We start from the raw sequence: 17,499 nt of genomic DNA, 5'->3' as shown, positions 1-17,499 counted from the left end.
AGGCGGCTGGGGACTGTGTGTGGGCACTCAGCCGCTGGGCGGCTGGGGACCGAGTATGGACACCAGGCCGCCCCCTGGTGGCTGGGGACCAAGCGTGGACACCCGGCTGCCGGGCGGCTGGGGACTGAGTATGGATACCAGGCTGCTGACGCAGCCATGACATGGTGGCCGGATTCCTCCACCACATGCCTTAAAGGCCCAATTTCAAGTGCAAGCAAGCAAGCAGTATGGTATTGCAGCCTGGGGGTGGGTGGGTGGCAGGCTGCATGCTTGCACTTGCATTGCAAGGAATGTGGGAGGTACAATTGAACACTGCCCTGGGACAAGGACTTGCACAGGGATAGCTGCAAGTGTGCATCTTCTGATGTGGCAAGGATCACTTCTGATGGGCACACTTTTAGGCAGTGACCTGGGTGTCAGAGATGCTTCCAGGGGTCTTCCCCATGCTGTTCCCATGTCTTTTCAGCACTGTATGTACAGTATGTGTCACAGCACATGGCCAGATAAGGTTGTAAAATGTTAAAATAACATTTCCCGGTGAATGCATTTGTCACGGTTGAAAGTAATACAAAAGTGCAAAAACGCATAAAAAATGCTACTTGTGAACATAGCCCAAGTTGTGGAGGAGGATTTTTGTTTTTGGTTATTTATTTTACCTTATACACAAGTCTTTACCCTGGAAAGGAAATTCCTTATCATATTTCACCGGAAAACCGTTTCAGTTTTGTTTTTGAACGTTTTATTGTGAGCCCGTAAAAATGGCTTAATACCTCTGACCACATTGTTGACCGCAGTGACCTAGGGGTCAGAAATGCTTCCAGGGGCGATCCCCATGCTGTCCCCATGTCATTTGAGCACTGTCACTATCGTTTTGGGCACTTTTTAGGCTTTCTACAGACTGCCGGGGGTGCCGCTGCAAAAATGCTTGGGTCTCCCATAGAATAACATTGGGCTCGTTGCTCGGGTCGATCACCCGAGTATCACGGTGAGCTCGGCCAGAGCTTGGAGCACTCGAGCATTTTAGTGCTCGCTCAACACTAGTTATCATATATCCTGTAGCTATTTCCAGTGACTGAAAAAGGAAAGTATTCTACAAAATCAAGAATAGAACTGCGTCAATAGTAAGAAATAAAAATGCCAGAGTGTTTCTTTAAGCAGTTTGGCTGCTTTTTTATTAATTACATTATTAGCAATGATTATTTATGGAAACATCGACAATTGTAGGCAAGCTAAGGTAACAATTGTTTCAAAAATTCCTATGTTCAAGCATTAATATTAGAAGCTGTAAAAAAGTTGGTCTTTATGAGAATAACCAAAATATGTAGATATAATCAGACACTCCAATTGCTTAGAATTTAAAGAGCTTCCTGCTTTTATAAAAATGAAGCATAAAATGTTATTGCATCCCACTTATAAAATGATAAATGCTATCTATGGTGGTACAAGATCTAAATATTTCTTTCCGCTGCAAAACTGTGGCCTCTTTCAGACGTGTGGGCAGGAGAAGCTTTGAAATTTTTTCCCAGTAAAACAGATGCTAAACTGATGGTAAAAATGGACACATGATCCAAAAACGGGTGGAAATCGGACCCAGAATACTGATGTGCACAAAAAATGGACATCTGAATGGGGCCTTAAAGGAATTTCTAATGTAGCAGTATTTGATCGTGGGCCTTGAAGGCACAGATGGAAACAGCTTTATCAATTATCCAATAGATAGGTGGTAAGATTTTCTAATGTACTTGTTTCTATTTCTCATCTTCTTCGTGATCACTGCTTGCAAGTTAGTGAAAGTTAAAATTCTTATTTCCATCCAGACGCAGAAAACCTGTCCTGATTTTGCGTAACTGACAAAGGGACCCGGCTTAATATGTTGTAGATAGCACAAAGCTTTCTCTTACGGGGACTTGCAGAAATCTTTGTGTTTGCTTCAGAGACAACCCCAGCGTAGATGTAAGGAAGAAAATTTCAGTCCCAGAAATTTCTGCAGAAAATCTACCCTCATAACGCACTATGTATCCGTGTCTTCTGTATGATCAGAGCAGGTTTAAAATAATTTAACAGGCATGGTGGTACTCTTCTATATTATGACGTTGTGTTCAGGTTAAATCCATTTTCTATTTATTTGTGCACTTCAATGCTTTTATTTCATTTTTTAATGAACCAGGATCCACATGCCCCTGTTCTCTTTGATGCTTGTTTGCTTTCAGCGGCAGAGACATTGCAGCGCTCCATGCTCTCAGCATCCGGCACAGGATGATAGGAAGCTTTTAACACAGAAGCTGTTTATTTCTTTAGGTATATTTGTAGTTACACTGTGGAGTATGGAGGGGGGAAATCCTTGGTTTCCATTACTGCCTCCATGTAGGATGGAAGTGCTGCCTGTAAAACACAGCACATTGTTTAACAATAACATACAATATTAAGAAAATATGAATAACTTCGAAGTGAAAAATATTATACAGCAACATTATCACAATAATCATCTTCTAGATGTCCTTGATCTTTTCAATTTTACTCTATAGTATTTTAGATGTTTATCTTCTACATTGTTTACAGGATAGTTTATATACAGCAATTCTACAGAATGTGGTTTGGGGTTCGTACCGTGTCCGGTGCTAAACTTCATGCAGGGACTTCTCTTGGAAATCCGTTTTATAGGTTAGGAGTCCGGAGAGAGGGAGAGAGAGTGAGAGAGAGAAGGAAAAAGAGAGAATTTTTCCATCTCCAAAGTTCGAGTCCTCATTGATTTAAATGGGGTTCAGATTCAAGTTCGGGTACAGTTCTACTTCCACGAGTCCAATCATGCTTATTCTCCACCAGTCCTCAAGCCAACAGCACCTGATTAAACTTAGGTTAAGGATGGAAGAGCCCACATAATCCACTTAGGCCTTACTATAGCTTCCAGCTGGGCTGACTTAATTTGCACACCAAGTCTGCACAGTTTCTCAGAACTGACATGACACCAGACTGAAGGTTTTATACAGCCCAACGCTACACTGGACACTTTTCCTAGCCTGTTTGCTAACTGTTTGTGATGGTACTCAAACCTAATTGTGTACAATTCTTCCCCGTCTCCAACTCTGTGTATATAATTGACCTTCAGCTGATACCTTTACTTCACACCGCTTCTATCTCACCAATAGGTCTTTTATAGACAAACTCCAGCCCTGCTATTTTTTCCAGGCCACAGTAACTCTCAGGCACTTTAGGTAGTTTCATTGCACATTCTTCAGGTTCTGTATTTCACTTCTTGATTCCTCTCCCTGGGACCAACAGTCAACTAAGTTAGACTCCCAATTGACTACATGTAGCTTCAGCCACACACTGCTTCTCTTCCCTGCTACCAGCTATATATATAACCTCCTTATGGTTCCTGCTACAACAGAACAATTTAGTGCTAACATTCCACATTTGTGCTCAAACTTTTCTACCTTGAATTTCAAACAACAGTGAAGGACATAGTTCAAAATGCTACACTGCAATATATAACGCATTTATACACGATAATCACAGTAGAAAACCATCATCTTAAAGTGAAAGTCTTTTCTGTAAGGAAAGACACCTGGGTTTACCAAGCTTATAAGAAACATAAACATAATATTATTAATAATAATAATCATAGCCACTGATATTAAAGGTATCTGTTTGCTGAATTATGCTGCCTTTAAATTTTAAGGGACTGTTTTATTACTTACTGTCAATTAAATCAGTCTTTAGGTGGATCAGTGAAAATAGAATCATTTTTGAGAATGAAGGACATAAAGACTCTGTATCAATGGCTGCCTTAACCAAGAGCATCAGGAAGAACGATCAAACTCCCTTATAACAAGAAATAATGTTTTAATTCGGTGCATCAGTGAAAACGTGTTTAGAAAATGGGTCGGGTGCAAGCAGAATTGTCTGCAGCATTACTCCTGATTTTCTAAACTTGTTTAACAGGTCCATACCCAAATGCAAATATTGAGAGACAAGTCAATCAATCCATGCCTGTAGTCATATTTTCTGTGCTGTTGGTTTCTGCAGTTACATGTTACTCTTGTCCATGTGGCCCCTGTTTCTTGCTAACGTGTAGAGAAAACAAATAGACAGGAACATGCTTGACAACAATCAAATGACACAAGGCACATGGCTTGTCTGTAATGGAGACATCTATGTCTGCACACGCTAGAGATACAAAATTATGTGAGATATTTAATAAAGACAAACTTGGTTAATTTTTTATTTTAGATGCACTGCATGGTCATAGTAGAGTCTCTTACTTGTATATTAGTAACTAGCTATTGAACCCGTTCTACGCCCGGGTGGCGAGCATTTTTATTGGTATATGGTCTCCCATGCTGGTATGTGCTGCCCCCATCCTGTCCCCACCATCCAATCCCGGTATGCGTGGCTCCCCTCATCCCTGATCCCGGTATACGTGGCTCCCCTCATCCCCGATCCCGGTATGCGTGGCTCCCCTCATCCCTGATCCCGGGAAGCGTGGCTCCCCTCATCCCCGATCCCGGTATGCGTGGCTCCCCTCATCCCTGATCCCGGTATGCGTGGCTCCCCTCATCCCCGATCCCGGTATGCGTGGCTCCCCTCATCCCCGATCCCGGTATGCGTGGCTCCCCACATCCCCATTTCCGGTATGCGTGGCTCCCCTCATCCCCATTTCCGGTATGCGTTGCTCCCCTCATCCCCATTTCCGGTATGCGTGGCTCCCCTCATCCCCATTTCCGGTATGCGTGGCTCCCCTCATCCCCATTTCCGGTATGCGTGGCTCCCCTCATCCCCATTTCCGGTATGCGTGGCTCCCCTCATCCCCATTTCCGGTATTTGTGGCTCCCCTCATCCCCATTTCCAGTGTGCGTGGCTTCCCTCATCCCCATTTCCGGTATGTGTGGCTCCCCTCATCCCCATTTCCGGTATGCGTTGCTCCCCTCATCCCCATTTCCGGTATGCGTGGCTCCCCTCATCCCCATTTCCGGTATGCGTGGCTCCCCTCATCCCCATTTCCGGTATGCGTGGCTCCCCTCATCCCCAATCCTGGTATACGTGGCACCCCTCATCTCTATCCTGTTGTGTATGGCATCCCTCATCCTGGTATGCATGGCACCCTATCCCTCACTCCCAATCCCGGTATGCGTGGCACCCCTCACCCCCAATCCCCGTATGCGTGGCACCCCTCACCCCCCAAATCCTGGTATGCGTGGTACCCCTCACCCCCCAATCCTGGTATGTGTGGCCTCCTCAACCCCCCAATCCTGGTATGTGTGGCCTCCACAATCCCCCATTCCTGGTATGTGTGGCCTCCTCAATCCAAGTATCCTGGTATGTGTGGCCTCCTCAATCCCCTCATCCCTGGTATGTGTGGCCTCCAAAATCCCCCATCCCTGGTATGTGTGGCCGCCTCAATCCCCCATCCCTGGTATGTGTGGCCTCCTCAATCCGCCATTCCTGGTATGTGTGGCCTCCTCAATCCCCCATTCCTGGTATGTGTGGCCGCCTCAATCCCCCATCCCTGGTATGTGTGGCCTCCTCAATCCCCCATTCCTGGTATGTGTGAACCCCTCAATCCCTGGTATGTGTGGCCCCCTCAATCCCCCAATCCCTGGTATGTGTGGCCCCCTCAATCCCCTAATCCCTGGTATGTGTGGCCTCCTCAATCCCCCATCCTGGTATGTGTGGCCTCCTCAATCCCCCAATCCTGGTATACGTGGCACCCCTCATCTCTATCCTGGTGTGTATGGTATCCCTCATCCTGGTATGCATGGCAGCCTATCCCTCACTCCCAATCCCAGTATGCGTGGCACCCCTCACCCCCAATCCTGGTATGCGTGGCACCCCTCACCCCCCCAAATCCTGGTATGCGTGGTACCCCTCACCCCCCAATCCTGGTATGTGTGGCCTCTTCAACCCCCCAATCCTGGTATGTGTGGCCGCCTCAATCCCCCATCCCTGGTATGTGTGGCCTTTCAATCCCCCATTCCTGGTATGTGTTGCCTCCTCAATCCCCCATTCCTGGTATGTGTGGCCTCCTCAATCCCCCATTCCTGGTATGTGTAGCCTCCTCAATCCAAGTATCCTGGTATGTGTGGCCTCCTCAATCCCCTAATCCCTGGTATGTGTGGCCTCCTCAATCCCCTAATCCCTGGTATGTGTGGCCTCCTCAATCCCCTAATCCCTGGTATGTGTGGCCTCCTCAATCCCTCATTCCTGGTATGTGTGACCCCCTCACTCCCACAATCCCTGGTATGTGTGGCCCCCTCAATCCCCTAATCCCTGGTATGTGTGGCCTCCTCAATCCCCCATTCCTGGTATGTGTGGCCTCCTCAATCCCCCATTCCTGGTATGTGTGGCCTCCTCAATCCCCCATTCCTGGTATGTGTGGCCTCCTCAATCCCCCATTCCTGGTATGTGTGGCCTCCTCAATCCCCCATTCCTGGTATGTGTGGCCTCCTCAATCCCCCATTCCTGGTATGTGTGGCCTCCTCAATCCCCCATTCCTGGTATGTGTGGCCTCCTCAATCCCCTAATCCCTGGTATGTGTGGCCTCCTCAATCCCCTATTCCTGGTATGTGTGACCCCCTCACTCCCACAATCCCTGGTATGTGTGGCCTCCTCAATCCCCCATCCCTGGTATGTGTGGCCTCCTCAATCCCCCATTCCTGGTATGTGTTGCCTCCTCAATTCCCCATCCCTGGTATGTGTGGCCTCCTCAATCCCGCAATCCCTGGTATGTGTGGCCTCCTCAATCCCCCATCCCTGGTATGTGTGGCCTCCTCAATCCCCCATTCCTGGTATGTGTGGCCTCCTCAATCCCCCATTCCTGGTATGTGTGGCTTCCTCATCCCCCATTCTGGATATGTGTGGCCTCCTCAATCCCCCATTCCTGGTATGTGTGGCCTCCTCAATCCCCCATTCCTGGTATGTGTGGCTTCCTCATCCCCCCAATCACTGCACACATAAAACAATAAACACTTATACTCACCTTCCTTCCTCACCTCTGCTCCAGCGCTGCGTCCTGTCTGCAGCAGCTCATGTCGGCATCTGAGCAATGCGCGCTCTCAGAAGCTGAGGTGAGCTGCTGCTGCTGCCGGCACATTCGCGCTTCTCCATGCCGGGACTATGGGCGTGGAGAAGCGTGAATATGCTTTCTCTTTAGCGGCGGCCACTGACAGCAGGAGCCGGGGCTCAGCGCTCCTTCGTGGCCGCTACTAAAGAGAATGAATATTCCGTCTTCTCCACGCCCATGGGAGTGGCCTCAGAGGGAATATTCATGTCCCTTTAGCAGCGGGCACACGTGGTAGTGTGCTCCGCTCCTCCACTGCTGCAACCCGCTCCTCTGCCGCCGCCACCTCCTACTCACCTATCCTCCTTGTTCCCACGCTGCTTGGGGCCCTCACGGATCCCCTCCGGCCATGGGCCCGGGCCCCATAGCAGTGGCTGTCTTACCTGTAACGGCTGGATGCGGGTCTTCTGTCTGGAGCCAGACTGCGCGTCACGCATGCGCAGTCTATCGAGGCTTCGGACAGAGACATGCTTCTGCCGTTATATTATAGATATCACACTGTCACAACATAAACTCCTCAACATTGAAATTTTAGCACCAAAATAAGAAGTGATGAAATTATGGAAATCACAGAATTGATACATATGTTAATTTTATGCAAATGGTGAAAAAGTGGAAATAACATTTTCAAAACATTTAGTCAGTATTGAGCATGAGTGTCACGTGTAAAAATACACAAACGTCTTGATATGCAATCAATGAGATTATTAATGGCTGTCTGAGGAATGTTCTTCCACGCTAAACGCACTTGGGCACACAAATTATCAAGACACACTGTTGGCAGCTCCCTTTGCAATTGCTGACCAATGATGTCCCAGATTTGCTCAATGGGAGACAAATCTGAAGATGCTGCAGGTCATAGTAGCATGTTTAGCACGTTCGGGCTGCTCAAAGTAACATAAACAACAAGCGGCCTGGCCTTCTGGTGTTGAAAAATGACTGCTGGGACACTTTGGAGAAATAGCATTACCACTGGTTCCTACACCAAATCAATGCAATGAAGAGCTGCTAGTGTACCTGGAATGAAGACTTAAAGGAGTCTAACTACCGTACATTATTCCATCCAACACCAAAATCTTTGTAGTAGGACCAGATTGATGTTTCATTATGTATGTTGGCACTATAAAAATAAAAAAAGTTATTATTATTATAAAGGTCTCTTCATGGCATTTTGCACATGGTCCTGCTTTTGTCATGGATGCACTTATAAATGGTCTGGAGATCACATGGTCAACACTATGAAGAGGCCTTCACTAGGGAACGTCATACTGTTCCTACTTCTGCATTATGGTATGTGATGGCATAATTTATGGTAGCCAGCCCCCTCTAGCTTTTATTCCAGGTGCACTAAAAGTTCAGTGCTACATTGATTTGATGGTGGAACCAGAGGTACTGCCATTCTCCAAAGTATCCAATGAGCCTTTTTTTTCACATGACAATGCCAGGCCGTATGTTACTGAGAGCAGTCTGCATGGCCTAAACACGCTGCCATAGTCTTTAACATTTCTGGACTTGTCTTTCACTGAGCACATTTGGTACACCGTTGGTCAGAATTTCAAAGGGAGCTGCCAGCGTTGGATCTTGATGATTTGTAAATCCAAGTGCATTCATCATGACAGAACATTCCTCAGACAACCATTAAATTTAATCTGTCACTAGATTATGGCTACCAAATCTGAGAGCAGCATAATGTAAAGACAGAGACCCTGATACCAGTAATGTTGAGTTACTGGTCTCTTTAGTGTAGTTTTTCTAAAATCATTGTTTTAACAGCAGGAGATTATCATAGAAGACTAATAAACCTGCTGCCATATAGTCCAACAACATCCCCACCACTGATTGGCAGCTTTCTGCTTTTGCAAAGTGTACACAGAAAGTATACAGAGCTCAGCATTCAGAGAACTGGTAGATTTGCAGCAGATAAATCAGTATGCAATTTCAATTTTGAGGAGAGTATGTACAAATACTAAACAAAGTGCAATAATGCTCTCTAATATCTGAGATGGATAGACATACAGTATATATAATCACACAATACACATACATAGATGATGTAATGTAAGTGTCAACTTCTTTACCATGATCTCCGAGATTAGCATGCTTTGATGTCTGCCAGTGGCTGGAGGGAACATTTCATCTAAGGGCCACTTGTACCAGTTTTATAAAGAGCCACTTACAGTGGGTACGGAAAGTATTCAGACCCCTTTAAATTTTTTCATTCTTTGCCTCATTGCAGCCTTTTGGTAAATTCTAAAAAGTTCATTTTTTTTCTCATTAATGTACACTCTGAACCCCATCTTGACTGAAAAAAACAGAAATGTAGAAATTTTTGCAAATTTATTAAAAATTTGAGCTACTTGGGCAGTTCCTTTGAGCTCATGATTCTCATTTGGTCTGACATGCACTGTGAGCTGTGAGTCTTATATAGACAGGTGTGTGCCTTTCCAAATCAAGTCCTATCAGTTTAATTAAACACAGCTGGACTCCAATGAAGGAGTAGAACCATCTCAAGGAGGATCACAAGGAAATGGACAGCATTAAATATGAGTGTCTGAGCAAAGGGTCTGAATACTTATGACCATGTGATATTTCAGTTTTTCTTTTTTGATAAATTTGCAAACATTTCTACATTTCTGTTTCTTTTCAGTCAAGATGGGGTGCAGAGTGTACTTTAATGAGAAAAAAATGAACTTTTATAATTTACCAAATGGCAGCAATGAAGCAAAGAGTGAAAAATTTAAAGGGGTCTGAATACTTTCCGTACCCACTGTACTTTATCAGTGTGACATTTTTAACTTTATGAATGCAGTTGTTTCTTAAATATGCTTTCTTTAGGTCAAAATAATAAACTGAGCTCTTACTGCCTCGGAATCACTGCTGAGCCCAGTGATTGTCTGCAGTGGTTATGTGCGCAGTGTTGTTGATGTCACTGCTGTAACCTGTCAACAAAGACAGGAGCAGTGGCAGAGAGGCCTCTATTGAATAATTATATATGGAAAACCCTTTTAATGCTGTTATGTAGACATTACCTTAGAGACTCCTTTCAGAATATGCTTGTCTTTTGAGTGATTCTTTGCTGAATCATTTGAACCTTTGACGATTCTCCAAACACACCAGATCATAAGTGCCTATAGATTAAACATTGAATTATTCATACAGAGTTTATATATGTGATGAGTTATTACATTTTTACATACACATCATGTATACTATAGTTTAGAACATAGAAGCACACATATTGATTTGACTTTTCGTAGTAAATCACTAGAGATATTGAGACACAATATTAACTTTGCAGCCTCTATACTATAAATGCAGTTTTAACTATTCAAATAGCTTGAATATTGCCTTTAAAGGCTAAATTTAGATTATTTAGATTTACAATCACTGATTATTGATAAATCAGCCTGATCTTACAGATAATGGAATCAGAGTGTGTTGGCAATTTACACCAACAGATAATTTGTAAAGGTGCATTTACACTGGCAGATCTGTTGCCATTTAATAACCTCTGGTCGGCTAACTGTAAGCCACACATATCAAACTCTGGCCCGTGGGCCAAATTTGGCCCTCAGGGTCATTATATTTGGCCCGCGACGCCATATGGAGAACCATGTGGGGCCCATTACTCTGTATGGAGGACTATGTGAGGCCATTATTCTGTATGGAGGACTATGTGGGGCCATTGTTCTGTATGGAGCACTATGTGGGGCCCATTATACTGTGTGGAGGGTTGTATTGGGATCACATTTGTGCATCATACTGTGTCTGGCTCACCATACTTTGCCAGGGGAGATGAGGGGGGGGGTGTACAGTAGGGTCATCATACCATATGTATGGAGGGTACTGTGGAGGAATTCACTGTGGAGGGAGGTATCATGCTGTGTTTGGGGGCACTTTTGTTGGCATCATACTTTATGGGGGCAATAAAAGGGCAATCTAGGAGGAAAATTACTCTGTAAGGGCTGCAAAGTTGTGGGATATGCTCCTCTGTGACCTCACCGAATATTAAGATTTTTGCTTTTAATAAATATCAGGGTCGACCCTCGACTTTGTCGAAGTTTTTAATTTTGGCCCAACTTGTATTTGAGTTTGACATCCCTGCTGTAAGCCAATAGGTAGGTGTTTAATAGCCTGATTATATAGATCGACTGGCCCTGCTTGTGCACAGAATGATGGCTAATGCGATAGAGCATCATTGTTATCAGCATTACTTGTCCTGTTTATGTGACACCCCAGGGGTCTGGTTGCCACAGTAATAGAGATATTATGTCTGAGAGCAAGTGGGAGGTTTCTCTGGTCAGGAGCCCTAAGCATGCAACACGGCCCACCCAGACCTGGGAGGGGAGGAATCTGCCCTTATAAACTGGGTCTGGGGCGGGATTAGAGCAGTCAGAGCCTGGAGTGAAGTTCCAGACACAGGGAAAGCAAGATCAGGAGCTCTGTAGGAGCAGTAGCTGAAGTCCAGGGGCTGGAGCTGAGCAGAGTTCGCCCTGGACGAAGATACTAAAGCCGGACACAGGAGTCCGAGGCTGTGGGGACTGATATATACCCAGCAGCAGAAACCAGCCGGCAGGGGATTCCAGGTCCTCTGGCCATAGAAGCCCGGAGGCTCAGTCACAGAGAAGGGACCAGCGCCGCCATCCAGGAGTGGAGGGTAACAGAAGGCCCCAAGTCACCAGCCATACGGGTGAGCACCACACGGTATACTCAGGGACGTGGGCTACTTGTAACCGCTGACAGCAAGGTAGCCAGGAAGAGTGCAGATAAACGGGGAGGCCTACAACTCCACCTGGCCAGGGGAACTCCTGCTTGCTCGCAGACTGACCAGGCCCCTTATACTAGCCAGTACTCCCGGGAGGGTCTGCCTTGTACCATCAGTAAAGACCCTAAACTGCACCTCCCGTCTCTGTGATTCCTTGCCGCTCCTGCACCATTAGCACTGGGACCCTCACACCATCACTCCCATCATCTTCCACATTAGCTGCCCTGAGGCAATACTTCTCCCGTGGGGAGTCATCCCATACTCGGCTGCGCGAACAACATCAGCCTCAGCGGTCTGCAGCGCAGCGGAGGTCCCCACTGACCGCAATCCACGGGTGGCGTAGTCGGACACTTATTCCAATACAAATAGACTGCCACTGGTTTGACCACCCTGGGCACGGACCGGGTCACCGCCACACGGAGACTACAACCCCCAGCATTCTACAACAGGCCCGGTTCCGGGTTCCCCTGCACAACACAGGCCCAGGGGGCGCGTCATTTACACAAGATGATTTCTGTCGTAAACGATGGTACTCAAAGGTGTTGCCCGATCTCAGAAGGAAAGTCTGCAGTCACTCTATGTGACTACAGACTGCCAAATCTTGACAATATGCCATGCGCACACTGTTATGATTCCAAAGTGGGTGAGTATTTGCGGTCATGTGCCAACTATCTGTCTCATCTGGCTTCTTTCAATAGAAGAGAATTGGGAAAAGCTAGATGAGGCTCAGCACATGACTATAAATATGCTAATTGCAAACATGCAGATATGCTATCACCCACTCGCACAGGGAATACAGGGGAATTGTGACAGTGTGGGCAAGCTTAAAACCATTTAATCTGATGAGCAAGCGTTTTGCTCATTCATTGAGTGATTAGCAGCTTGAATAAACTGGCCGATATTGGGATTACAACCAATTCTTCTGGGGAGTCATCCCATACTCGGCTGCGCGAACAACATCAGCCTCAGCGGTCTGCAGCGCAGCGGAGGTCCCCACTGACCGCAATCCACGGGTGGCGTAGTCGGACACTTATTCCAATACAAATAGACTGCCACTGGTTTGACCACCCTGGGCACGGACCGGGTCACCGCCACACGGAGACTACAACCCCCAGCATTCTACAACAGGCCCGGTGCCGGGTTCCCCTGCACAACACAGGCCCAGGGGGCGCGACAACTTTGGCGTAGTCGGCAGGATCTCGTGCCCGCAACCACCGGGTACTGCGTGCCTGAAAAAGAGACTTTTATACTTACCTGTGGTGAAGTTTCCCGCCGTCCGGAGCCGATTCCCGCCATCAGACGCCATCTTGGACCGTTTCCCGCCGTCTTCTGCCTTCTTCCCGCCATCCGCAGCTGCTTCCCGCCTTCGGACGCCATCTTCGGGACGCCGCACGGGAAGAAGAGGGGCGTGGACGCCGAAAGTGCGCGAGATCCGAAGCTCCGCCCCACGCTCCGCCCCACGCTCTGACGCTGCGCAAGGTCCTGGAAGGGAGGAAGAGTGACGCTGACGTCATCGGAGCGCGACGCCAGGTCCTCAACCCCGACGATCGACTGCGGAGCCGCGGCCTACGGAAGAAGAGCATCGCAAGGTAGGCCACGGTCCACTAGGGGGGAGGAGGATGCCGGATACCGAGGGGAGCTCCACTGCCACAGCCACCGCCAGCGCAACCGCTGCAGCAGTCATGCCATTCACCATGCCCTATATCCCGGGGGCAACCTGGCTACCCCAGTACTCAGGGGAGTCACATACTCTAAATGACTTTAGAGAAAGACTGGATAGCCTCTTCCAGGTGTACCCCCTCACAGAAGAGCAAAAAGTGAGCATCCTGGTGGCCCAATTAATCGGGGCAGCCCAAAGGGAGGTAAAGTCCTGGCCACCTGGGAGGAAGAGGACTGTCAGAGACATACTAAGCCGGATGAAAGACACATTTGACACCCGCACCTCAGCCGAAATAAAACTAAGATTTTATGGGTGCAAACAACGGGCACATGAGAGTATAAGAGACTATGCTCTAAACCTACAAGAGGCCCTGAGAGCCATTAAGCAGGCAGACCCTGACAGCGTGGGAAATGAAGATAAGCTGTTGACTGAACAATTTATTGAGGGTCTACTGTGCAATGCCCACCGAACCTAGTTGCGGGCAATGGCCTTACAGGACCCTGACCTGGACTTTGCACAGTTCAAGGACAGAGCCATCCGGGTGCTCCGAGAACCGGCACCAGGTGGCGCTGTGACCCACAGGCGCCCTGCTATCACTTACCACCAGGAGACGGCGCCCTTGTCTGCAGGGCCTGTGGGAGCTGATGCGCAGGCTTTAAACAGTGGCCCGGCTACAGACCTGCACCATCAGGTCCAAGAGCTGACTAAGAGCGTTGCCGCGCTAACCAGAACTGTGCAGTCTTTACAGGTCTCTTCTCCAGGGAAGATCCAGCTGGCATCCGGACCGGAGGACGTCCCGTGGCGCCGACTGAGGAGGACCCCACCGGCCAGAGGAAGACCCAGCGACAGATACAACGAGGACGGACGACCCATCTGCCGCCGCTGCAATCAACCCGGACATGTGGCAAGGTACTGTCATTTAAACGGGCACAACCTGGGGTAGAGGGCCAACCCCCAGGCATAAGACCATCAGGCCCATCAAACTGGCGTGATAAATACGTAAGGGGACGTCCAATCTTGCCTGTGGTACTGGATGGCATTCCTTTGAGTGCCCTACTAGACACTGGGTCACAGGTGACCACCATCCCGTACGTGCTCTTTAAACAGTACTGGAATGACTCGGACATAACCCGCTACCCAGATGACGACCTGAGTATCATCGCCAGCAATGGTCAGCCCGTGCCGCAGGTGGGATTCAAAGAGGTGACCATTAAGATCGGTAAAGTCGAACTGGCGGCACAAGGACTGATTATAGTGGACATAGACCGTCATGAGAGTCACCCTAGAATAACCTTGGGAACTAATGTGATTGAAAATTGTCTTGCAGAGGTGATTCTCATTTTACAGCAGGTTGCCAAGAACGCCAGTTCCGGCCAGCAGCGTGTGCTCCAAAAAGAGATCCGGGCACTGATGAAGCGGCAACAGGTGGAACTATCTGGTGGTGAGATAGGTAGCGTGAGAATGTGTGACCCGTTCCCTATTGCCATGCCCCCAAAAAGTGAGATGATGATGTGGTGCCGGGCAGCTATTGGTCTAAGAGGTAGAGACTACCAAGCAATGGTAGAACCCATCTACTCAGACAGTAGGCCCACCATTTTGACAGCACGGGGGGTGGTCGATGTACGCCACGGGAGGGTGCCCGTTCGCATCATAAATATCGGGGAGAGAGAAGTACACCTGCCCCGGTATGCCACGCTAGCCAAATTGTTCACCATAAACCAGAATTCTGTACAGGCCGTGGAACCCTTGCCTCCATCTCAACCAGAGGAAAGTAACGGCTCTAAGAAACCAATGGAGGACTGGTGTCAGCAACTGCATTTGGGTACTGACTCCACTCCCTCACACCAGAAACAGGGAGTCTATCGGGTGGTTCGAGAGTACGAGAGAGTGTTTAGTAAACACCCGCTAGACTTCGGGCGAGTAAAGGGGGTAGAACACCACATCCCCACGGGAGACCATCCTCCCATAAAGGAGAGATACCGACCCGTACCCCCGGCACACTACCAACACGCCAAGGGGATGCTTAGAGACATGAAGGAGGCTGGGGTAATCAGGGACAGCTGTAGCCCCTGGGCAGCTCCACTAGTCTTAGTGAAAAAGAAAGACAACACCATGAGAATGTGTGTAGACTACAGGAAGGTCAACCGTATCACACACAAAGATGCGTACCCGTTACCAAGGATAGAAGAGTCCTTAGCTGCATTAAAATCTGCTAACTTCTTCTCTACTTTGGATCTCACTAGCGGGTACTGGCAGGTTCCTGTAGCAGAGGCGGACCGGGAGAAGACCGCATTCACCACCCCGATGGGTCTCAGTGAATTTAACTGCATGCCGTTCGGGCTCTGCAACGCACCAGGAACCTTCCAACGGTTGATGGAATGCTGTCTGGGACACCGGAACTTCGAGACGGTCCTGTTATACCTGGACGATGTCATCGTCTATTCCAAGACCTACGAGGACCACCTGAAACACCTGGCAGAAGTGTTCGAAGCTCTGGCAAACTACGGCCTAAAAGTGAAACCCTCCAAGTGTCACCTCCTGAAACCAAAGGTGCAGTACCTGGGACACGTGGTGAGTGCTGACTGAGTGGCTCCCGACCCTGATAAGATCACCGTGATTAAGGACTGGCCAAGACCCTCCAGCATAAAGGAAGTGCGGCAGTTCCTCGGGTTGGTAGGCTAATACCGAAGATTCATTCCCGGTTTCACCAAAATGGCAGCCTCTCCTGATAGGTCAATCTCGGAAAGCCAAAAACCAGAAGCCGCCTTTCAGGTGGGAAAAGCTGGAAGAGGAGTCCTTCTGCCAGCTGAAGATGGCCCTCACGGGGGATGAAATCCTGGCATATCCAGACTACAGCCAGCCCTTTATCCTCCACACGGACGCAAGCAACATCGGGCTAGGAGCCGTACTGTCCCAGATCCAGCAAGGGAAAGAACGGGTAATCGCTTACGCCAGCCGAAAGCTACGGCCCACGGAGAGGAACCCTGAGAATTATAGCTCATTCAAGCTGGAGTTCCTGGCAGTAGTGTGGGCAGTGACCGAACGTTTCAAGCATTACCTTGCATCCTCCAAATTCACCGTGTACACGGATAACAACCCGTTGACACACCTGGACACTGCAAGGCTCGGTGCCCTGGAACAGAGATGGATGGCCCGCCTGTCCAACTTTGAATTCACCATCAAATACCGGGCAGGACGCTCAAATGCCAACGCGGATGCCCTGTCTAGAATGCCGAACTTACCGGACGTAGGGGAAGATCCAGAAGATCTGGAAGAAGTTGAGCTCCCTGCGTTCCACCGTCATGGGATTACCCTGTATTCCCACCGTGTGAAGGACAGGCGCTCCGTGACGTTCAATCCCTTGCCCCACTGCAACTGGGCGGAGACGCAAGACAGTGATCCCGCAGTCTGTTTGGTGAAGGAAATGCTGACCCAGGCCGATGCCAGTCTTGACCCAGACGCTCCGGAGGAGACCAAGCAACTGTGGAAGGAGAAAAGTAAGCTGTTCCTCTCCAGGGAGAAGCTGTGCCGGAGAATGGTTAACTCTCGACCACATGAGTTGACCTGGCAGGTAGTGGTCCCAAGACGAGACGCGGCTATGGTTCTGGAGGCATACCACAACGGAGCAGGACATTTCGGATGGAAGAAGCTGGAGTTCTTGTTGCGTGAACGGTTCTACTGGGTAGGCATGAGAGGAGCCATCGAGAGGTGGTGCAGAGACTGTGGCTCGTGCCACCTGAGAAGAAAGGAACGTGCCAGCCAGAAGACTCCCTTGCAGCCCATCATCACCAGACAGCCACTGGAACTGGTAGCCCTGGACCATGTGAAACTGGCTCCAAGCAGATCTGGGTATGTCTACGCCCTCACAATCGTAGATCATTACTCCCGGTTCCTGGTGGTGGTCCCGGTCAAGGACTTAACGGCTCAAACAGCAGCTAGAGCCTTCCAGCAGCACTTCTGCCGTCCACACGGGTACCCGGACCAAGTGTTGACAGACCAAGGACCAGCCTTCGAAGC

At 48.6% G+C, this 17,499-nt stretch overlaps 1 protein-coding gene across 1 annotated transcript in view; it reads right to left on the bottom strand.

Annotated features, from left to right (window-relative positions):
- Nucleotides 1-1,145: 1,145 nt before the first annotated feature.
- Nucleotides 1,146-17,499, bottom strand: part of LAPTM5 (lysosomal protein transmembrane 5) — a 144,095-nt gene continuing 127,741 nt past the window's right edge. Inside the window, exons 7-8 of the mRNA XM_073670614.1 lie at nucleotides 10,087-10,185; nucleotides 1,146-2,382 (exon numbers count right to left, since the gene is read on the bottom strand). Of these exons, the coding sequence (XP_073526715.1) occupies nucleotides 2,311-2,382; nucleotides 10,087-10,185 (171 nt within the window). The 3' untranslated portion in view covers nucleotides 1,146-2,310. The remainder of the gene's footprint in view (nucleotides 2,383-10,086; nucleotides 10,186-17,499) is intronic.

The sequence above is a fragment of the Phyllobates terribilis genome, unplaced genomic scaffold (genome assembly GCF_046119375.1).
Source record: "Phyllobates terribilis strain yellow unplaced genomic scaffold, ASM4611937v1 Scaffold_2__4_contigs__length_985480577, whole genome shotgun sequence".
NCBI lineage: Eukaryota > Metazoa > Chordata > Amphibia > Anura > Dendrobatidae > Phyllobates > Phyllobates terribilis.
This window is presented reverse-complemented; position numbering and strand designations above follow the sequence as displayed.